Genomic DNA, 23,878 nt, shown 5'->3' with positions numbered 1-23,878 from the left:
TACAGTTTCATGGCTGTTTGATCAAAATTATTGTTTAGTTCCCTAATGTAAGAGGACTCCTGTGCTATTTACATTTTTGCAGAAATCCATTCAGTGGCTTTTGGCGAATGTGTTCAAATGATCTAAAGTCGTGCTACTGCCTGTAAACACATAGTTAAGTTCAAAGTGAATGATTGCAGGCCCTTGCAGTGTTGCCAACTCCTCAGTAAGGAAAGTAGCTATTGGCTGTCCTAGAAGTCGCTAAATGACGTCATCACATAATTTGCATAATTGGCCATGTGCATGTAATTGTGATGGACGCCGTAGGAGAGCGGAATAAGGTCGTGGGAGAGACTAAAAGTGAGTAAAAAAACACCCTAAATATGTTTAGAACTACAAATGAACTTCTGTCGATTCTTGTTTTTTTTTCATGTCACAATTCCAACCCTCCTCCTTTATCCGGGCTTGGGACCGGCAAGTGACCCAAAAAAGACACTCTGGCAGAGTTACTTGTTTTTATTTTTAAAAAAATATCTTAATTTATTTTGGTTTGGTTTTGAACCTTATGGTCCACTTAGGAGTCTACAACAAGTCAAGGTAAAACATAAACATTTTTAACCATAATTTTTTTACATGTTTTTGTATACAATCTAAATGGACCAAAAAGAGACAATAGAATAAAATGTCAATGGCAATGTGAGAAAATGATGGTAACTAGTCTGGCCCTAATTCAGGTTCATTGTTTTTTTTATGTAAGCCAGGGTGGGATCAGCCAGCGGGGGCTTCCCGCATGCGCAATTCATTTGCAGTCTGGAAGCAGAGGGGTGAGCATCTCCTGCTCTGACTGCAGTTGGGAGGGACTGCTGCGCGAGGACTGGACCGCCTGTGAGTGCTTTGGGACAGCACCCGCTGCTCGTTGAGAAGAGTAAGAACATCAGTCTCCAAAAGTCTCAAATAACACCATAAAAAGTCACTAGATTTGTCGCTAGATGCTTTTTGGAAAATTTGTCGCTAGAGGGTTCTGAATACTCGCTAAATATAGCGACAAAGTCGCTAAGTTGGAAACACAGGCTTATTTGCATATAGGCCTACTGTAGCTCTGATTGGCTATGGAGCACCGGTCTGTGTAGAATCCGATCCTGGACAGGACAGACGTTTTTATTCGGTTTTATTTAATGCAGTGTCTATTCATTGTCCAAACACACGGCCGCTTTCCGACTATTGCTATATTATTTTCACAAATGCCTTACTATATGTCATTCCCAAACATTGTATACATTTATGATAATGTAAAAATGACCATATCTAAGTACTCGCTTGTCAGAATATTTAAAAAAGGTGTTACAAATATTTCATGTTGCTAAATGCTGTCAATTCCACTTTAAGCTTTTAACAGTTTTGATGAAATCTTCTAGTTGAATGTTCTACATAGTGATTGCTTCCCACTGAGCGCAGACAGCAATTCAACATCTATTGCACATTGGTTCAATGTAATTTGTAATTTATCAATGGACAAGGAGAAGATTAAATTAGCCACCAGCCAGCTAGAGAACAGTTCGTAAACAACTTTACTTCAAGCAAGACTTTTTGGCTGCGTTTACACAGGCTGCCCAATTCTGGTCTTTTGCCAAATTGTTGGCAAAAGAGCTGATCTGATTGGTCAAAAGACCAAATAGTGGAAAAAATATCAGAATTGGGCTGCCTGTGTAAATGCAGTCTTTGTTTCAAGTGTCCTTTCATAACTGATACTGCTCACGGAGAGAAAGTAGGCAGCCATACTTTCACTCCTGCTGGTTCTAGCTAGTTAGTGTTAACCATATTTGCTACCTAGAACTAAGAAGTATGCTTGCTAGTCATATGTATATATATATATATGTGTATATATATATATATATATATATATATATATATATATACTGCTCAAAAAAATAAAGGGAACACTAAAATAACACATCCTAGATCTGAATGAATGAAATATTCTTATTAAATACTTTTTCTTTACATAGTTGAATGTGCTGACAACAAAATCACACAAAAATTATCAATGGAAATCAAATTTATCAACCCATGGAGTTCTGGATTTGGAGTCACACTCAAAATTAAAGTGGAAAACCACACTACAGGCTGATCCAACTTTGATGTAATGGCCTTAAAACAAGTCAAAATGGGGCTCAGTAGTGTGTGTGGCCTCCACATGCCTATATGACCTCCCTACAACGCCTGGGCTTGCTCCTGATGAGGTGGCGGATGGACTCCTGAGGGATCTCCTCCCAGACCTGGACTAAAGCATCCGCCAACTCCTGGACAGTCTGTGGTGCAACGTGGCGTTGGTGGATGGAGCGAGACATGATGTCCCAGATGTGCTCAATTGGATTCAGGTCTGGGGAACGGGCGGGCCAGTCCATAGCATCAATGCCTTCCTCTTGCAGGAACTGCTGACACACTCCAGCCACATGAGGTCTAGCATTGTCTTGCATTAGGAGGAACCCAGGGCCAACCGCACCAGCATAGGGTCTCACAAGGGGTCTGAGGATCTCATCTCGGTACCTAATGGCAGTCAGGCTACCTCTGGCGAGCACATGGAGGGCTGTGCGGCCCCCCAAATAAATGCCACCCCACACCATGACTGACCCACCGCCAAACCGGTCATGCTGGAGGATGTTGCAGGCAGCAGAATGTTCTCCACGGCGTCTCCAGACTCTGTCACGTCTGTCACGTGCTCAGTGTGAACCTGCTTTCATCTATGAAGAGCACAGGGCACCAGTGGCGAATTTGCCAATCTTGGTGTTCTCTGGCAAATGCCAAATGTCCTGCACGGTTTTGGGCTGTAAGCGCAACCCCCACCTGTGGACGTCGGGCCCTCATACCACCCTCATGGAGTCTGTTTCTGACCGTTTGAGCAGACACATGCACATTTGTGGCCTGCTGTAGGTAATTTTGCAGGGCTCTGGCAGTGCTCCTCCTTGCACAAAGGCGGAGTTAGCGGTCCTGCTCCTGGGTTGTTGCCCTCCTACGGCCTCCTCCACGTCTCCTGATGTACTGGCCTGTCTCCTGGTAGCGCCTCCATGCTCTGGACACTACGCTGACAGAAACAGCAAACCTTCTTGCCACAGCTCGCATTGATGTGCCATCCTGGATGAGCTGCACTACCTGAGCCACTTGTGTGGGTTGTAGACTCCGTCTCATGCTACCACTAGAGTGAAAGCACCGCCAGCATTCAAAAGTGACCAAAACATCAGCCAGGAAGCATAGGAACTGAGAAGTGGTCTGTGGTCACCACCTGCAAAACCACTCCTTTATTGGGAGTATCTTGCTAATTGCCTATAATTTCCACCTTTTGTCTATTCCATTTGCACAACAGCATGTGAAATTTGTCAATCAGTGTTGCTTCCTAAGTGGACAGTCTGATTTCACAGAAGTGTGATTGACTTGGAGTTACATTGTGTTGTTTAAGTGTTCCCTTTATTTTTTTGAGCAGTGTATTTCAAGGCCTACCTTCAAACTCAGTGCCTCTTTGCTTGACATCATGGGAAAATTAAAAGAAATCAGCCAAGACCTCAGAAAAAAAATTGTAGACCTCCACAAGTCTGGTTCCTCCACAAGTCAGCAATTTCCAAATGCCTGAAGGTACCACATTCATCTGTACAAACAATAGTACGCAAGTATAAACACCATGTGACCACGCAGCCATCATACCGCTCAGGAAGAAGATGTGTTCTGTCTCCTAGAGATGAACGTACTTTGGTGTGAAAAGTGCAAATCAATCTCAGAACAACAGTAAAGGACCTTGTGAAGATGCTAGAGGAAACAGGTACAAAAGTACCTCAATCCACAGTAAAACGAGTCCTATATCGACATAACCTGAAAGGCCGCCCAGCAAGGAAGAAGCCACTGCTCCAAAACCGCCATAAAAAAAAGCCAGACTACGGTTTGCAACTGCATATCGTACTTTTTGAAGAAATGTCCTCTGGTCTGATGAAACAAAATAGAACTGTTTGCCCGTAATGACCATTGTTATGTTTGGAGGAAAAAGGGGGAGACTTGCAAGCCGAAGAACACCATCCCAACCGTGAAGCAAGGGGGTGGCAGCATCATGTTGTGGATGTGCTTTGCTGCAGGAGGGACTGGTGCACTTCACAAACTAGATGGCTGCATGAGGAAGGAAAATGATGTGGATATATTGAAGCAACATCTCAGGACATCAGTCAGGAAGTTAAAGCTTGGTCGCAAATGGGTCTTCCAAATGGACAATGACCCCAAGCATACTTCCAAAGTCGTGGCAAAATGGCTTAAGGACAACAAAGTCAAGGTATTGGAGAGGCCATCACAAATCCCTGACCTCAATCCTATAGAAAATTTTGGGGCAGAACTGAAAAAGCGTGGGTGAGCAATGAGGCTAACAACCCTGACTCAGTTACACCAGCTCTGTCAGGAGGAATGGGCCAAATTCACCCAATTAATTGTGGGAAGCTTGTGAAAGGCTACCCGACACGTTTGGCCCAAGATAAACAATTTTAAGGCAATGCTACCAAATACTAATTGAGTGTATGTGCACTTCTGACCCACTGGGAATGTGATGAAATAAATAAAAGCTGAAATTAATAACTCTACTATTATTCTGACATTTCACATTCGTAAAATTAAGTTGTGATCCTAACTGACCTAAGGCAGGGAATTTTTACTAGGATTAAATGTCAGGAATTGTGAAACTGAGTTCAAATGTATTTGACTAAGGTGTTTGTAAACTTCCGACATCAACTGTAAGTAGACCCAGCCTTCTATAGGGTTCATGTTTAGCAGAAGAGGAGTGGCTAGGTATCCAATACATTCTAGCTCATTCTAGCAGGTTTAAACAGTATAGTTCCTACAGCTCATTACCAAATCTAATAATGATCTATTTAACAAAACAGAGGAGGAGCGCCTCTTTGGCAATCTATGTCAGATGATAGGTGCTCTTTGAAATGGTGATGGAACAGTTAAACAAGCAACAAAGATTATAGTAGCATAAGCATTAGCAAACCCTTTATATTTTTAAAGGCACTTGTGTAGAAAAGTTAATACACTTTTATTGTAACTTGGCTAATGAATGGCAAGGAGGTAAAAACAAGTTGGCTACTATTAGCAACAAACATTTCCATTCCTCTCTCTTTTAAACTATTTGGAGAATTTTGCAATGCTTCCGCATCATTGTTTTGTTTAGAGTATTTTTTATTAAAGGGTGAATAGTCAATTGCATTTTCAAATAAAATAATTACTTTAGTGAGATCAGGTAAAATGGAAAACGTTTTGCAATGAAAACAAATGTTTCTTATTGGACAAATTTACATTAGTTCTGCCCAGTTTTGGCCCGTTTACTTTTGTATGGTTCCTAGTAAATACAGCCCTGATAATCCCACTGTGTTAAATTAAATATTAGTCTACATTTTCAAATGGAGCTGTTCTTTTCATTATACAGCATCTGAGAAATAAGACCACTTTATATAAAGTGCAGCATTCTTAATCTTACCTAGCCTGCACATGCAGCAGGAATTTTTCATTCGTTTGGTATCTACAATAGACTTTGTGTGCAATAACAATATCTGACTTCAGCACAGTCTTAACTCCAGGTCTTCTTATTTGAGTGTATAAAGTCTACAAACTTATCTAAGGTCCACTATATGCATGTTTTAATTATTCACATATAAAATGTGGCCTCCAACACTGAAAAACAAGTCAAATGTTCTTTATTATTACTACTGGAATCATAGTCAATATAGATATGCGGTGCCTTCGGAAAGTATTCAGACCCCTTGACATTTTCCACATTTTGTTACATTACAGCCTCATTCTAAAATGGATTAAATCATTTTTCCCCCCTCAATCTACACACAATACCCCATAATGGCAAAACAAAAACAGGTTCAGAAGATATTTTCTCCTCGCTCCCCTTTTAAATATTAAAACGTAAATATCACATTTACATAAGTATTCAGACCCTGTACTGAGTACTTTGTTGAAGCACCTATGGCAGAGATTACAGCCTCGAGTCTTCTTGGCTATGACGCTACAAGCTTGGAACACCTGTATTTGGGGAGTTTCTCCCATTCTTCTCTGAAGATCCTCTCAAGCACTGTCAGGTTGGATGGGGAGCGTTGCTGTACAGCTATTTTCAGGTCTATCCAGAGATGTTAGATTGGGTTCAAGTCCGGGCCCTGGCTCGGCCACTCAAGGACATTGAGACTTGTCCCAAAGCCACTCCTGTGTTGTGTTGGCTGTGTGCTTAGGCTCGTAGTCCTGTTGAAAGTTGAAACTTCGCCCCAGTCTGAGGTCCTGAGGGTTCTGGAGCAGGTTTTCATCAAGGATCGATCTGTACTTTGCTCTGTTCATCTATCCCTCAATCCTGACTAGTCTCCCAGTCCCTGCCTCTGACAAACATCCCCCCCGAAGGGATGGTGCCAGTTTCCTCCAGACATTACTTTTGGCATTCACTCCAAAGAGTTCAATCTTGGTTTCATCAGACAATAGAATGTTGTTTCTCATGGGCTGAGAGTCTTTAGGTGCCTTTCGCAAACTCCAAGCGGACTGTCATGTGCCTTTTACTGAGGAGTGGCTTCCGTCTGGCCACTCTACCATAAAGGCCTGATTAGTAGAGTGCTGCAGAGCTGGTAGTCCTTCTGGAAGGTTCTCCCATCTCCACAGAGGATCTCCAGAGCTCTGTCAGAGTGACCATCGGGTTCTTGGTCACCTCCCTGACCAAGGTCCTTATCCCCCAACTGCTTAGTTTTGTCGGGCGGCCAGCTCTAGGAAGAGTCTCTGTGCCTCGACACAAATTTATCTCTGAGCTCTACGGACAATTCTTTCAACCTCATGGCTTGGTTTTTGCTCTGACATGCACTGTCAACTGTGGGACCTTAATATAGACAGGTGTGTGCCTTTCCAAATCATATCCAATCAATTTAATTTACCGCAGGTGGACTCCAATCAAAATGTAGAAACATCGAAGATGATCAATGGAAACAGGATGCACTTAAACTCCATTTAGAGTCTTATAGAAAAGTTCTGAACACTTATGTAAATGAGGTATCTGTTTGTGGTTTAATACATTTGCAAAAATGTCTAAAAACCTGTTTTTGCGTTGTCATTCTGGGGTTGTGTGTAGATTGATTTTTATTTATTTAATCCATTTTAGAATACGGCTGAAACGTAACAATGTGGAAAAAGTAAAAGGGGTCTGGATACTTTCTGAAGGCACTTTATAATACACAGCTGGAGACATTTTACACTTCTGCATTGTGATACCAAAACAATGTGCTAAATGTATAGTTTGTGTATTTAAAATCTGATATTGTCCACAATGATCAACCTAACATCTTGCAGGGAAGATAAATTGTGGATTAGCATGAAAATATATTATCGCCGCTAAAACGAAGTTATTGAATGATTTTAATGAAATATATATATATATATTTTTTTTACAGTACCAGTCTAACCAGTACCATTCTCTAACCAGAATAGAAAGAGGAGTGAGAGGCCCCGGTGCACAACTGGGCAAGAGACAAGTACATTAGTGTCTAGTTTGAGAAACAGACGCCTCACAAGTCCTCAACTGGCAGCTTCATTAAATAGTACCCACAAAACACCAGTCTCAACATCAACAGTGAAGAGGCGACAACGGGATCCGTCCTTCTAGGCAGAGTTCCTCTTTTCAGTGTCTGTTCTTTTGCCCATCTTAATCTTTTCTTTTTATTGGCCAGTCTGAGATATGGCTTTTTCTTTGCAACTCTGCCTAGAAGGCCAGCATCCCGTGGTCACCTCTTCACTGTTGACGTTGAGACTGGTGTTTTGTGGGTACTATTTAATGAAGCTGCCAGTTGAGGACTTGTGAGGTGTCTGATTCTCAAACTAGACAATAATGTACTTGTCTCTTGCCCAGTTGTGCACCGGGGGCCTCCCACTCCTTTCTATTCTGGTTAGGGCCAGTTTGCGCTGTTCTGTGAAGGGAGAAGTACACAGCGTTGTACGAGATATTCAGTTTCTCGCATGGAATAGCCTTCATTTCTCAGGACAAGAATAGATTGACAAGTTTCAGAAGAAAGGTGTTTGTTTGTCTATTTTGAGGCTGTAATCGAACCCACAAATGCTGATGCTCCAGATACTCAACTAGTTTAAAGAAGACCAGTTCTATTGCTTCTTTAATCAGTACAGCAGTTTTCAGTTGTGCTAACAATTGCAAAAGGGTTTTCTAATGATCAATTAGCCTTTTAAAAGTATAAACTTGGATTAGCTAACACATGGCATTGGATCACAGGAGTGATGGTTGCTGATAATGGGCCTACGTAGATATTCCATAAAAAATCCAGCTACAACAGTCATTTACAACATTAACAATGTCTACACTGTATTTCTGATTAATTTGATGTTATTTTAATGGACAAAAATGAGCTTTTCTTTCAAAAACAAGGACATTTCTAAGTGACCCCAAACGTTTGAGCGGTAGTGTATATATTTATTTATTGAGGAGACCTTTTCTAGAGCAAACTCATGGTCAGGATAACAGGAGACAGTGGTTTTATCAGAGTAGAACATGTTATGTAAAAACCCTTCAGCAGAAACATTTAAAAAATATATATTCTTAATTAAACCATGATTAATATTTTGCCGTGTAGTATCTCTAATACATCCTATGGGACAATTATCACTGAGATCATATGCAAATACTCCACTACACAAATATTTATGGGGGTTATTAGTAAGAATTAACTCAATCAATGAAGAGTTAACAGGGCCACATGGGTTTTGAGATCAATTGAGTAAGATACTCAATTGAGTATCTATAATTATAATTGATTATATATTATTATATATATTATTATTATAATACTATAATTGAGTCTATGCATATAAACGTAAATTGATCTGCAGCCAGGGATAGCTAATCCAGATTCAAATCCCCTAAAATGACCCACTCCGAGGACAGAACAGGTATTAAACATTCAAAGTATAGCACCAATAGCATCCGCGATGGCAGCAGGGGGGCAGTACATACCAGCAACAAATACATTTGTATTTTGGTTTATCGACAACCAGGTCGTCAAATTTCTTGAGAACAAAAATATTTATTTAATAAGTCACTTTCTGAGCACTTTTACAACGGGCAAATATGTGTGGAAGGTTTCGTTCAAATCAAAAAGGGGTGTTGTCAAAAAAGCAGACAGGCGGATGCAACTACCCTCAGAACGTGTTGGACTGCGTCCCAATACTCTTAGCAATACTTAGCAATACTGCAGACCGATGCTGAAAATGAAGTAAAATAGACTTCACTCTATAAAAATATGTTCCACTACCGTAGTCTTCAGTGTAATTAAATGTAAAAGATATTGGAAGGTGCCTATGAACCGATCATAAACTAAATATAATAATGTTTGTGTGTCGCGCAAACTCATTTCTGGGATTATTTATTATAATGGTACATTTAATGTGTAGTGGTTTCGATGCATTTTAGCTTTTTTGATTGAGTTTTTGCCCCACCAATATTTTCATGTTCAAATCTCAGACCCGGCTCACAGCACACAGCTGGTGAGGTGAAGGGTGGAGGGTGAACCCCAGTAAAGGTGTGAGGTCCAGATCATCCTCTGTTACTCCAGGAGGAGGAGAGAAACGAAAGCGCTGCAGGAGGGAGGTGAAGAAGAGGAAGAGCTCCATCCTGGCCAGACCCTCCCCAAGACACACCCTACGACCTGCGAGAGAGACCAAATATACAGAAAATAGCATGAAGTCTGTCCACAAGGCAACCTGAATTGATCTACTTCTTGCAATGAAATTGTGTTTTATAATGAAGTTAATCTACCTGCAGAGAAGGCCATGAAGGCGTCCCTCTTGACAAATCCTCCCTGCTCATCCAGAAAATGTGAGGGGTTAAAGGTGTTGGGGCTCTCCCATTCGTTATCATCCTGTAGGACCGACATCAGTAGAGGAATCACAGATGTCCCCTGCAGTAAGGGTGAAGCATAGAACCCCTTATTTTCAGAGTAAAGGTGATGAAACTTTGTTTAATAGGAATGGATTGCAACTTCAGGCAGAAATATATACATATGGCATGCCCATACTCCAATATTTCACAATAATGTGTTGTGCCGTCTTTTTGCATCCCCCAAATGTGGAATCCTTACCGATATCATAGACAGTTATGGTTTGAGAACATTCCAAGATTTGAAAGATACATACAACTCCTTTTTTTCTATATTTACAACTAAAGTCAGATATGCTGGTCTACAGAGTCTCTTGGGAAACCCAACTACCAAACCTTCCAGTGATGGATTTATAAATACATGATCTAGGTTCCCAAAAGGACTGATCTCTATAATATATAAACAACTTTTGGAAAGCTCATATTCTGAGCTAACCATTAAAAAAGTATGGTCCACAGATCTAATTAAATCTGAACAATCCTTTATCTGGAACAGAATATAGATGTCACGTATACTCCCTCTCCGGCGCACTAGGTCACCAGGCTGCTCATTATTATACACACAAACCTGTCACCATCATTACGCACACCAGCACCTCAGACTCACCTGGACACCATCACCTGCCTGATTACCTTCCATATATTACTCCCTTTGGTTCCTTCCCAGGCGTTATTGTTTCTGTTTCAGTTTCATGTCTGTGCGTTGTTCGTTCTTGTTTTGTATTATGTTTCGTTTATTGATTAACTCCCTAAACTTGCTTGCCGACTCCCAGCTCACATGTTACAATAGAAAAATATGACCTTGGCATCCTGTAATCCCAACCATCAATTTATACAGGCGGGGTGGGAGACATGGTTTCCAGGTGGGGAAGGAGGATGCGGGGTTGGATAGGGACTGAAGGGGGGAATGGATTGGGCTTCTCTTTATATGCATTTCTTTTATTGTTTTTTGAACCTGTAACTTCGCTTCAGGAAAAAAGACAATTTGAAGTTGGTCACAAAATAAACACAGAGATTTGGATATCCAGGTATCTGACCTTTTTGATGAAATATCCCTGGAAGGTGACATCTCGGCTGGTGGTGTGAGGGACGGCCATGGGTGCAATGTTGGCCAGTCTCTGGGTCTCATGGATCACTGCATCAGTGTAGGGCAGGTTCTTCCTGTCCTCTACCAAGGTTTGACGACTTCCTATAACCCTGCTGATCTCCTCCTGGACCTGATCTGAGACAGAAAGGAGGGAGGGTTGGAGTTAATACAGTGAAATGTACACTGAGTAGACAAAACATTAAGAACACCTGCTCTTCTTTCCATGACAGACTGACCAGGTGAAAGCTATGATCTCTTACTGTCTCTTGTTAAATCCACTTCAATCATTGTTAATGAAGGGGAGGAGACAGGTTAACAATGGAGTTAAGCCTGAATACAATTTAGACTTCATTTAACCAGGCAAGTCAGTTAAGAACAAATTCTTATTTACAATGACGGCCTACCAAAAGGCCTCCTGAAGGGACAGGGACTGGGATTAAAAATGAGTAAAAAATAAATACAGGACAACAAACACCACGACGAGAGAAAACAACATTACATAAAGAGAGACCTAAGACAACACAGCATGGTAGCAGCACAACATGGTACTAACATTATTGGGCAGACAACAGCACAAAGGGTAAGGTAGAGACAACAACACATCATGCAGAGCAGCCACTGTCAGTAAGACAGTCCATGATTGAGTCTTTGAATGAAGAGATTGCGATAAAACTGTCCAGTTTGAGTGTTTGTTGCAGCTCGTTCCAGTCGCAGCTAGCTGCAGCGAACTGAAAAGATGATCGACCCAGGAATGTATGCGCTTTGGGGACCTTTAACAGAATGTGACTGGCAGAATGGGTGTTGTATGTGGAGGATGACGGCTGCAGTAGTTATCTCAGAGAGGGGGGAGTGAGGCTTGAGGGTTTTATAAATAAGTTTCAACCAGTGGGTCTTGCAACATGGATTGTGTATGTGTGCCATTCAGAGGGTGAATGGGCAAGACAAAAGATTTAAGTGCCTTTGAATGGGGTATGGTGAAGGTGCCAAGCGCATCGGTCTGTGTCAAGAACTGCAACGCAGCTGGGTTTTTCACACAACAGTTTCCAGTGTGTATTAAGAATGGTCCACTGCCCAAAGGACATCCAGCTAACTTGACAACTGTCAAAAGCATTGGATTCAACATGGGCCAGCATCTCTGGAATGCTTTCGAAACCTTCTAGAGTCCATGCACCAACAATTTGAGACTGTTCCTCAGTTAACGTTTAACCTTCATTAACCAAGCCATCCTTGTCTAGTTTCATAATATATTCTTCAATCTGGGTCTTTGCCAATGTTTATAACTTGTAACACCATGAGTGCTTTACTGTTTCATGTCTGTGTGTCACAGGTGGCACATTAATTGGGGAGGACGGGCTCATAATGGCTGGAATGGAATCGGATCACATGGTTTCCATATTTTTGATACCACTCCACTCCACTCCACAGCAGCCTCCTGTGGTGTGTGTGTGCGTTCATGTGTTTGTGTTTATATAAATCCTTACCCTGTATATGGGGGTACTTGGCCATTAGCAGCAGACCCCAGCGCAGTGTTGACCCGGTGGTGTCGGTACCAGCACCAAACAGGTTACCAATACTAAATAGCAGGTTGTCGTCATGGTAGAAAGAATCCATTTTGCCAGATTCCTAACAGAAACAGACCCTCAGATGACATGAGTTATGTACAGTCAGTCTTTCCTCAACTCTTAGCCAAGAGAAACTGGCATGCATAGTATTGATATTAGCCCTCTGATTACAATGAAGAGATAAATGTGTCATGCTGTTCTGGGCAGCTTAAGTTGGCCCTTCTTTTGACTGGACAATAATTAAGATAAGATCAAACTAGAGCTTGCTTTGTGGAGAGTGGTGCTTCTACACCTGCATTGCTTGCTGTTTTAGGCTGGGTTTCTTTACAGCACTTTGACATCAGCTGATGTAAGAAGGGCTTTATAAATACATTTGATTGAAAAAAAGCAGAGCATCTATTTATCATGGACAGTCCTCTTCAAATCTTTACAATCATTGAATCAATATGTTCTGACCATGAGCGTTTACAATCTAAAGTAACACCAAGGAATTTAATATCCTCAACAGCCACACCATTGATTACCAGATTCAGCTGAGGTCCAGAACTTAGGGAATGATTTGTATCAATACAATGCTTAGTTTTGGAGATGTTCAGGACCAGTTTATTACTGGCCACCCATTCTCAAACTGACTGCAACTCTTTGTCTAGTGTTGCAGTGATTTCACTAGCTGTGATTGCTGACGGGTTGAATCATCAGCATACATGGACACACAGGCTCTGTTTAATGCCAGTGGCAGGTCATTGGTAAAAATAGAAAAGAGTAGAGGGCCAAGAGAGCTGCCATGAGGTACACCACACTTTGCATGTTTAACATTAGAGAAGCTTCCATTAAGGAAAATCCCTTGGGTTCTATTAGATAGATAGTTCTGAATCCACAATATGGCAGAGGTTGAAAAGCCATGACACATAGGATTTTTCAACACGTTATGGTCACTAATATTAAAGGCTGCACTGAAATCTTTTTATTATAAATCAATTTAAACCAATCATCAGTCATCTGTGCCAGTGCATGTTCAGTGCCCTTCTCTATAAGCATTCTGAAAGTCTTAATTTGTTTACAGAGAAATAGCATTGTATTTGGTCAAACACCATTTTTTCCAACAGTTTGCAAAGAGCTGCCAGTAAGCTGACAGGTTGGCTGTTAGAACCAGGCCTGAGGACAAACACTTCTCTGGGGTCAGATTAAAGACATGACAGTTGTCAATGCCAGGAGGTTTGCCATTATTGATCGACAATAATTTCTTCACCTCACCTTCAGCCAGTCAGATGTGCAGCCAGACTTATTAGCCACTCCTTTTGCCCCATATCTATCAACTATACAGTTATTAAATTCCTCATCAATCCACGGAGCCAGTTTCTAAAAAATGTACATGTTTATCAATAACTAGAAGAAGCAATTTCATAAATGCATCAAGTGCAGCGTCTGGATGCTCCTTATTAATCACATCAGACCAACAAATATGTTTTAACATCATCCACATAAGAGTCACAGCAAAATGTTTTATATTTTTTATTTTTCTTAAAACTGCATTATTGATTAAGGGCTTGTAAGTACGCATTTCACTGTAAGGTCTACACCGGTTGTATTCGGCATGTTACAAATATAATTTAATTTGATTTGAAAATCATTTGTATGATCACACACTATTTTAGTCCCATCTTTTATTATTTATTATTAGTACCCCGGCCAAACCCTAACAATGCTGGCCCAATTGTACGTCGCCCTATGGGACTCCAATCAAGGCCAGTTGTGAAACAGCCTGGAATCGAACCAGGGTCTGTAGTGATGCCTCTAGCACTGAGATGCAGTGCCTTAGAACTCTGCGCCACTCAGGAGCCCCCATCAAGAATTTCACACACATTCTCTGGATACTGACCGTTTGAACTCGGTGGCCTATAGTAGCTACACTAAAATAGGCTTTAGAGGAGGCAGGTGAACCTGCAACCACAACACTTCAATAACACAAGATCCTCTCTAAGCATTACAGTGATATGGTTCTGAATATGTACAGCAACAACTCCCCCATACGCATTCCTGTGTCTTCTGTAGATGTTATATCATTGTATTGCTAATGATGTATCAAATGAATTATCGACGTGAGTCTCATAAATGGCTAATATATGAATATATATCTGATGTTAGCAAGTTATTAATTGTATTAACCTTTCTAAGGCTACATATGTTAACTTCTTATGGGCAGGTCCTTATGGTCCTTTTGTTCGATAATGTCCTTTATATCAAGAAAAAAATCGGTTTAGCTGGCACGCTAAAGTCAATAATTCATCCAGTTTCCCTCGTTCAAAATGCATACAAAATTAATCCCAAACATTAATAATAAACTTTTCCAAACAAGGCAAACAATGTTTATAATCAAACCTTAGGTACCCTAATACGTAAATAGACAATAACATTTTAGACGGAGAATCGTTATTGTCTTTACCGGAGAAAAATACCAAAGAACGCGCTCTCTTCCACACGCTTGGAAACACTACAGCCAAATGGGAGCCACCTAGAAAAAATACAATTTCTGGATCATTTTTCCAAAAACCCAGCATGAAACTCTTTCTAAAGACTGTTGACATCTAGTGGAAGCCCTAGGAACTGCAATCTGGGAGGACTTATATTAAAAGTGATAGCCATTGAAAATAGTGGTAGGCTGAATTTATTTTTGGGGGATGGTTTGTCCTCGGTGTGTCGCCTACCATATCAGTTCTGTTATACACAGACATCATTTGAACAGTTTTAGAAACTTTAGAGTGTTTTCTATCCAAATGTACCAAAAAATTATATGGTTAATATAATATGGGCTATTTTTTTGCCATTTCCTGTGTAGCTTATCAGAGATAGAAATAATATGGAAAATTACAAAAAAGCAAACAAAACAGATAATCAACACATTCTTTTAAATCTGCTTGAGGAACTGTTTTAGTGTTTGAGTCTGAGTTTACATGTGATTCTACTGATACAGAGAACTAGTTAGATCCTCCCTCAGCTGGCATTCAGTCAAACTGGTTGAATCAACATTGTTTCCACGTCATTTTAATTAAATTATGTTGAATCAACGTCGAATAGATGTTGAATTGACTTCTGTGCCCAGTGGGATGTTAGTGTTGGACAACTGAAGTTAGTTGTGTTTTTCATCAGTAAAGTGAACCACAAGGTGGTGTAATAAGTACTATAAACCCGGCAGTTTGGTTCCTGGATACTGATTATCCGAATGTCTTGGTAACTTAGACAATATACCACTATTGTGGCGCAAAATTACTTATTTACTGTTCTAATTATGTTGGTAACAAGTTTATAACACCAGCAAGGCACCTCAGGGTTTTGTGGAATTTGGCCAATATACAAGGACTGTATACAGGCACTGCACTTAGCTGTGGTAAATTGATCATATACCACACCCCCTCGGACCTTATTGATTCATTCTATTCTGTATAGTCATACTGAGCAATATTAATTGCTATGAATGAGTGAGATGCAGATTCTGCATGAAGTCTTCATACCTCCAGGGTTTGCTTTTGGACGAGGAACGAGTCCACAAAGCCTCTACACATGTGAGGGTTCAGAGTCTCCTTCAGGCCCCTCACCAGCTCTGTCACCTCCATCTTCAAATCAGCAACATTCTTTTTCAGACGTGTCAGGTTGTTTATCCACGGACCCAACCAGGGAAACATGTTGTACATCTACACAGAGATTCAGGTAGAATACACAAAAAACAATATTATATTAATTATAACACACCACAACTATGATTAGATAATTAAATACAAATGTGATGCACATAAATATGTACAGTGCCTTGCGATATTTCAAACTTTTTTAACAAATCAAAAACTGAAAAATTGGGCGTGCAAAATTATTCAGCCCCCTTAAGTTAATACTTTGTAGCGCCACCTTTTGCTGCGATTACAGCTGTAAGTCGCTTGGGGTATGTCTATCAGTTTTGCACATCGAGAGACTGACATGTTTTCCCATTCCTCCTTGCAAAACAGCTCGAGCTCAGTGAGGTTGGATGGAGAGCATTTGTGAACAGCAGTTTTCAGTTCTTTCCACAGATTCTCGATTGGATTCAGGTCTGGACTTTGACTTGGCCATTCTAACACCTGGATATGTTTATTTTTGAACCATTCCATTGTAGATTTTGCTTTATGTTTTGGATCATTGTCTTGTTGGAAGACAAATCTCCGTCCCAGTCTCAGGTCTTTTGCAGACTCCATCAGGTTTTCTTCCAGAATGGTCCTGTATTTGGCTCCATCCATCTTCCCATCAATTTTAACCATCTTCCCTGTCCCTGCCGAAGAAAAGCAGGCCCAAACCATGATGCTGCCACCACCATGTTTGACAGTGGGGATGGTGTGTTCAGCTGTGTTGCTTTTACGCCAAACATAACGTTTTGCATTGTTGCCAAAAAGTTCATCCAGTTCATCCAGAGTGATCATGGGCCTCTTGGCTGCATCTCTGATCAGTCTTCTCCTTGTATGAGCTGAAAGTTTAGAGGGACGGCCAGGTCTTGGTAGATTTGCAGTGGTCTGATACTCCTTCCATTTCAATATTATCGCTTGCACAGTGCTCCTTGGGATGTTTAAAGCTTGGGAAATCTTTTTGTATCTAAATCCGGCTTTAAACTTCTTCACAACAGTATCTCGGACCTGCCTGGTGTGTTCCTTGTTCTTCATGATGCTCTCTGCGCTTTTAACGGACCTCTGAGACTATCACAGTGCAGGTGCATTTATACGGAGACTTGATTACACACAGGTGGATTGTATTTATCATCATTAGTCATTTAGGTCAACATTGGATCATTCAGAGATCCTCACTGAACTTCTGGAGAGAGTTTGCTGCACTGAAAGTAAAGGGGCTGAATAATTTTGCACGCCCAATTTTTCAGTTTTTGATTTGTTAAAAAAGTTTGAAATATCCAATAAATGTCGTTCCACTTCATGATTGTGTCCCACTTGTTGTTGATTCTTCACAAAAAATACAGTTTTATATCTTTATGTTTGAAGCCTGAAATGTGGCAAAAGGTCGCAAAGTTCAAGGGGGCCGAATACTTTCGCAAGGCACTGTAGTTATTAGTTGTGAGCACCAATAGTGATATTCAATATTATTCGATATTGATATAAGCAAGGCATATTGTAATGTCAGTTTATTATTTTTACTATTCTGTAAAAAGAACACATTAATTTTCCTGCAAACACAAAACCCTCAAACAGACCTCACAGGCTCTCAATTTAGCATATTTAATTAATTGCCTGTTGATGGTCCTATAATATAGGCCTCCCTAACTAACCAGTATGAATACAATATTATAATACCAGAATATTCACGCCTGGCCCAACGGACAATCTGCTAACAGTTGTCTGAACTTCAAAGAGCCATGGAAGTGAACAGAAAAGTGAACATGCACAGGTGCAATATATTTTATGCAAACCGATACGATATGGAATCACAAAAATGGTACTGATAGTGATATAATTTTGTATATCGGTGCCCATCACTAGTTATTATGTAACCATATTATATATAATAATTACAATGATATAATTAATTGTACAAAATATTTTAGCAATTTAGCAGACGCTCTTATCCAGAGCGATTCACAGTTAGTGCATTCATCTTAAGAGAGCTTGGTGGGACAATCACATGTCACAGGCATAGTAAGTGCACTTTTCTCAAAGTAGTTTTGAGGAAAAAGTCAGCAAAGTCAGAGCTAGAAACCTGTTGTTCAGGAACTTTTTTGGGGGGGTGGGGGCGAGAGTTTTATTTAAGATACATTTTGAGGAGGTAAAGTTTCAGGTGCTTTCGGAAGATGGGCAGGGACTCTGCTGTCCTAGCTTCAGGGGAAGCTGGATCCACCATTGGTGTGCCAGGACAAAGAGCTTGGACTGGGCTATGAGGATTTAATTTTATATGTTATACATCATGAATATTGTATATAATGATTTATAAGCAGCATTGTAATGGGTTATAAACGGTACAATAATGGTTTATAATAAGTTTACTGGCACATCAAGTAAAGTTTAAATGAGTATGTACATTTTAATTTGCAAGAATTCATAACAGGCGTCTGTTTCCTAGTTTTATTGATTGCACTGAGACAGACATTATTTTCTCACAAAATACAGTAAAAACAAAATGGTCTAAATAAGCAGACTACCTGAATTGATGCAGAACCTATAAGGTGAACATTCTCATTGACCCTGTCCACCATGCCTGTGAATAGGGGGTCAGTGTATTCAAACCTGCTGCCGTAGACAATGGCAGAGATTATGTTGGAGACGGCATGATGCACAGACTGGGTGGTGTCAAATGCCTTACCTGTGATAGACAAAACATCTAATTAATTACAAAATAAGCTTTCCAGAACCCACACGATCACTTAGCAAGCCAATTAGCTATTTACTAATAATGTGGTTTAAAATAGCCTGATTTTTAACCAGGCAATTAAGCCTAGGCATCCCCTATAAATACATCATACTACTTCTACTACTACTGAAAAGATACTGATTCTCTTACCCTCATGTTTTTCCAACACTTCGATCAGGTAGGGGACTTCCTCTAAGATTTTCTCCTCACTCCCTTTCTTGCCCATCCCAAAGTCTCTAAGGTTTGTCAGGGCAAAGCGCCTCATCTCTTTCCATGAGTCTCCATTGGTAAACAGAATCCCTGTAGAGAATGTAGTTTGTTTCCATGACAATTCAAAGTGTAATATTAATCAATCATTTTTACTATAATATGCCATTTAATAATGATTATGTACACACACACACACATATATATATATACATACATATACATATGTACATACATACATACATACATACATACATACATACATATATACATATATATATGTATATATAATCTGCCAAAGAATCTCTGCATCCTTTCTGGTCATGATCATCTGTAACTATTTTAGACATTTATATTATAAGCAGAGGATGACAGCCTGATTTCTGCATTCAGCATTCTAGTCTGATCTCTGCATTCACCATTCTAGCCTGATTTCTGCATTCAGCATTCTAGTCTGATCTCTGCATTCACCATTCTAGCCTGATCTCTGCATTCACCATTCTAGCCTGATCTCTGCATTCACCATTCTAGCCTGATCTCTGCATTCACCATTCTAGCCTGATCTCTGCATTCACCATTCTAGTCTGATCTCTGCATTCACCATTCTAGTCTGATCTCTGCATTCACCATTCTAGTCTGATCTCTGCATTCACCATTCTAGTCTCAAATGTCAGAAATGAGTGGTATTATTAAAAATGAAATTGTCAGCTATTGGATCACTTTCAACACAGTATTTGGCAACATTGGTTGTTAAACCCAACCACTGTTTCTGCGAGGGCACTGATTGGACCAGACATGTTCTGGCTTATTCCAAATGCCAATCTATTGGATAAAGGGCAGGCTGATATACATGCAGCAAAACAGAATGGTGAATGCAGCAATCAAACTTGTTCCACCAGGCTAGAATAAGACTTTCAACAGATTGTAATGCATTTAATTTCCAACTCATCTCAAAGTGTCTGAAATTGATTGTGTAGCTCAATAACGTTTATTTAAAGTAACTGTTAGGTGAAAATCTCACTTTTAAAAGTTCATAATTTGTTAACTTATACCCACAATGTTGTTGACTCATACTATGCTCATATTTGTGGCCAACGCATACATTGTTTGGAGAACAAACACGTGGATTGCTGTTTTAGCTTGTTCAAAGACTGCTTACAGATTAAGGAAATCAATAAGACAGGTTGTAATTTGGGTGAACTATCCCTTTAAGAATGGGACATGGCCAGCAGAAGAGTAAAATATCATTACCATGTCCTTGGTTGAAATCATAGAACGCAGGTGTGATGTCCCTGTCCCCAAAGTCCTCAGCCTGGTTGACCAGCGCCTGCTTGACCGTCTTGTATCCTGCCAGAACAACCACTTTCTTGGGTCCAAAATGAACCGTGAAGATGGAACCATATTTCTTGGAGAGCTGGACAGATAAAGTTTACATAAAGTACACCATAGACTCAGTTATGTCTCGTAATATTATATGACTAAGCACATAACTGGACATCCTATACAACTTGTTTAACATGTATCAGTCAAGAAAAAGCATGAAGACAGTGGTTTACAGTTGATGTCAGACCTAGGTTCAAATACCAGAGTACATTTGGAAAGTATTGGTGTCAAGCTCCCGCTCCCAATGTCACCGGTCTACTAACCACTGGTCCTGGCAACCATCATTATGCACACCTGGCAACCCATCATTATGCACACCTGGCAACCCATCATTATGCACACATGGTAACCCATCATTATGCACACCTGGCAACCTATCATTATGCACACCTGGCAACCATCACATATGCACACCTGTGACTCATCAGTCACACCTGGACTTCATTACTCCCTTGATTACTTACCCTTTATATAGCTCTCTTCTGTTATCCGTCATCAGATAGTATTGTTTATGTTTCCATGTCAGAAGTCTGTTCATGTCATTAACTGCACCGGTCATTAACTGCACCTATGTTACAAGTGGCATGTATTTACAACTATTTGTTGTTTTTATTTGATGTAGTTTTTGGCTGTGTATTACAAAATACTCAAACACAAATGTCAAATACTTAAGTATACGATGTATTTGAACCCAGGTCTGTTATAACAAGATCCCTGAATGGATATTCCTAGGGTGCATCTCGGGCACCGAAGACGTGGATGTTGATTATGGCAGCCCCCCGCACCTCCGATTCAGAAGGGTTGTGTTAAATGCGGAAGACACATTTCAGTTGAATGAGTTCAGTTGTACAAATGACCAGGTATCCCCTTTACTTTCAATATTCTAAAGTGACCTCATCTCTTTCCTTGCAACACATTGGTCACTGTCACAAAGTATTTTGTCCATAGCCTGGTTCCCAACAAAAAACAGATCTGGGACCAGGCTACTTGGGCAGGACATATCTATTGAAATACACTACAGAATAGAACACTAAACAACATTAACCAGCTAAAAGCATATACAGTGCCTTGCGAAAGTATTCGGCCCCCTTGAACTTTGCGACCTTTTGCCACATTTCAGGCTTCAAACACAAAGATATAAAACTGTATTTTTATGTGAAGGATCAACAACAAGTGGGACACAATCATGAAGTGGAACGACATTTATTGGATATTTCAAACTTTTTTAACAAATCAAAAACTGAAAAATTGGGCGTGCAAAATTATTCAGCCCCCTTAAGTTAATACTTTGTAGCGCCACCTTTTGCTGCGATTACAGCTGTAAGTCGCTTGGGGTATGTCTCTATCAGTTTTGCACATCGAGAGACTGAAATTCTTTCCCATTCCTCCTTGCAAAACAGCTCGAGCTCAGTGAGGTTGGATGGAGAGCATTTGTGAACAGCAGTTTTCAGTTCTTTCCACAGATTCTCGATTGGATTCAGGTCTGGACTTTGACTTGGCCATTCTAACACCTGGATATGTTTATTTTTGAACCATTCCATTGTAGATTTTGCTTTATGTTTTGGATCATTGTCTTGTTGGAAGACAAATCTCCGTCCCAGTCTCAGGTCTTTTGCAGATTCCATCAGGTTTTCTTCCAGAATGGTCCTGTATTTGACTCCATCCATCTTCCCATCAATTTTAACCATCTTCCCTGTCCCTGCTGAAGAAAAGCAGGCCCAAACCATGATGCTGCCACCACCATGTTTGACAGTGGGGATGGTGTGTTCAGCTGTGTTGCTTTTACGCCAAACATAACGTTTTGCATTGTTGCCAAAAAGTTCAATTTTGGTTTCATCTGACCAGAGCACCTTCTTCCACATGTTTGGTGTGTCTCCCAGGTGGCTTGTGGCAAACTTTAAATGACACTTTTTATGGATATCTTTAAGAAATGGCTTTCTTCTTGCCACTCTTCCATAAAGGCCAGATTTGTGCAATATACGACTGATTGTTGTCCTATGGACAGAGTCTCCCACCTCAGCTGTAGATCTCTGCAGTTCATCCAGAGTGATCATGGGCCTCTTGGCTGCATCTCTGATCAGTCTTCTCCTTGTATGAGCTGAAAGTTTAGAGGGACGGCCAGGTCTTGGTAGATTTGCAGTGGTCTGATACTCCTTCCATTTCAATATTATCGCTTGCACAGTGCTCCTTGGGATGTTTAAAGCTTGGGAAATCTTTTTGTATCCAAATCCGGCTTTAAACTTCTTTACAACAGTTCTCGGACCTGCCTGGTGTGTTCCTTGTTCTTCATGATGCTCTCTGCGCTTTTAACGGACCTCTGAGACTATCACAGTGCAGGTGCATTTATACGGAGACTTGATTACACACAGGTGGATTGTATTTATCATCATTAGTCATTTAGGTCAACATTGGATCATTCAGAGATCCTCACTGAACTTCTGGAGAGAGTTTGCTGCACTGAAAGTAAAGGGGCTGAATAATTTTGCACGCCCAATTTTTCAGTTTTTGATTTGTTAAAAAAGTTTGAAATATCCAATAAATGTCGTTCCACTTCATGATTGTGTCCCACTTGTTGTTGATTCTTCACAAAAAAATACAGTTTTATATCTTTATGTTTGAAGCCTGAAATGAGGCAAAAGGTCGCAAAGTTCAAGGGGGCCAAATACTTTCGCAAGGCACTGTACAATGTGCCAGAGTTCATTCATCAGTTTGCTTACTGAACTTTTCAAACCAGGTGAAATAGCAAAAAACAGATCAAATCTCACAGATCAAGTCAACCTCAACATGTTTTGTTCTGAAAGCAACAGATGACTTCATCTTACCTCGCAGAGAGTGCAGTAGGGCTTCTTGAGGTCCAGCTGGAGCATGTTACCAAGCAGGGGCAGCGGCCTGGGTCCTGGAGGCTCCTTCCCCTGTTCCTCAGAGCTGGAACCAGAGGAGCGGAGGTAGACTACCAGCAGAAACAGCACAGTTCCCAGCAGTGTCACTGTGCTTGATGTCTGTAGAATATCTTCTATAAGAGACATCTTCAGACTGAGCTCATACACCTTATACTGGGCTAAAAAGACAACACACCAATGCTCCGTTATGGAACAAGTGCGTGTGCTCAGAGAACTTCCACGACAACAGAACTCCAATGAATGCTATTTGTATAACCTCCCCACACCACCCTATTTGAGCAAGATGAGAAGAGGGAGGATACAACCTCAGAGGAGGAGCTAAACAATGCAACTCCAGCAGGTCTGTCTACATATCATATAATTGTGAAACTCACATGATCTCACCTGCAGGTCATTGACAAACTCTCCATATGATTTGTGTCCTGGTCTTTCCAAAAAAGGT

General features: G+C 40.5%; 1 protein-coding gene across 1 annotated transcript; it reads right to left on the bottom strand.

The window, feature by feature from the left end:
• Positions 1–8,443: 8,443 nt before the first annotated feature.
• Positions 8,444–23,679, bottom strand: LOC139365155 (cytochrome P450 2K4). The gene is made up of 10 exons (XM_071102589.1): positions 23,359–23,679; positions 20,405–20,567; positions 19,097–19,246; positions 18,738–18,898; positions 16,084–16,263; positions 12,494–12,635; positions 10,963–11,147; positions 9,806–9,947; positions 8,840–9,695; positions 8,444–8,776 (listed from the first exon to the last, which is right to left on the bottom strand). The coding sequence occupies exons 1-9, from the start codon at positions 23,560–23,562 to the stop codon at positions 9,508–9,510; spliced, it is 1,515 nt and encodes a 504-aa protein (XP_070958690.1). The 5' UTR covers positions 23,563–23,679; the 3' UTR covers positions 8,444–8,776; positions 8,840–9,507.
• Between the last annotated feature and the right edge of the window lie 199 nt (positions 23,680–23,878).

The sequence above is a fragment of the Oncorhynchus clarkii genome, chromosome 13 (genome assembly GCF_045791955.1).
Source record: "Oncorhynchus clarkii lewisi isolate Uvic-CL-2024 chromosome 13, UVic_Ocla_1.0, whole genome shotgun sequence".
NCBI classification, from domain to species: domain Eukaryota; kingdom Metazoa; phylum Chordata; class Actinopteri; order Salmoniformes; family Salmonidae; genus Oncorhynchus; species Oncorhynchus clarkii.
Note: the sequence above shows the minus strand (reverse complement) of the source record. Positions and strands in the feature narration are given on the sequence as shown.

Bases quoted from the DNA above. Each gene is read 5' to 3' on its own strand.
- LOC139365155 (XM_071102589.1), bottom strand. From the start codon at position 23,562: ATGTCTCTTATAGAAGATATTCTACAGACATCAAGCACAGTGACACTG. The intron at 20,568-23,358 runs GTAAGATGAAGT...TTATCTGTCCAG, and splicing joins CCTACTGCACTCTCTGCGAG to CTCTCCAAGAAATATGGTTC. The intron at 11,148-12,493 runs GTAAGGATTTAT...TTTCTGTCTCAG, and splicing joins CAAGTACCCCCATATACAGG to ATCAGGTCCAGGAGGAGATC.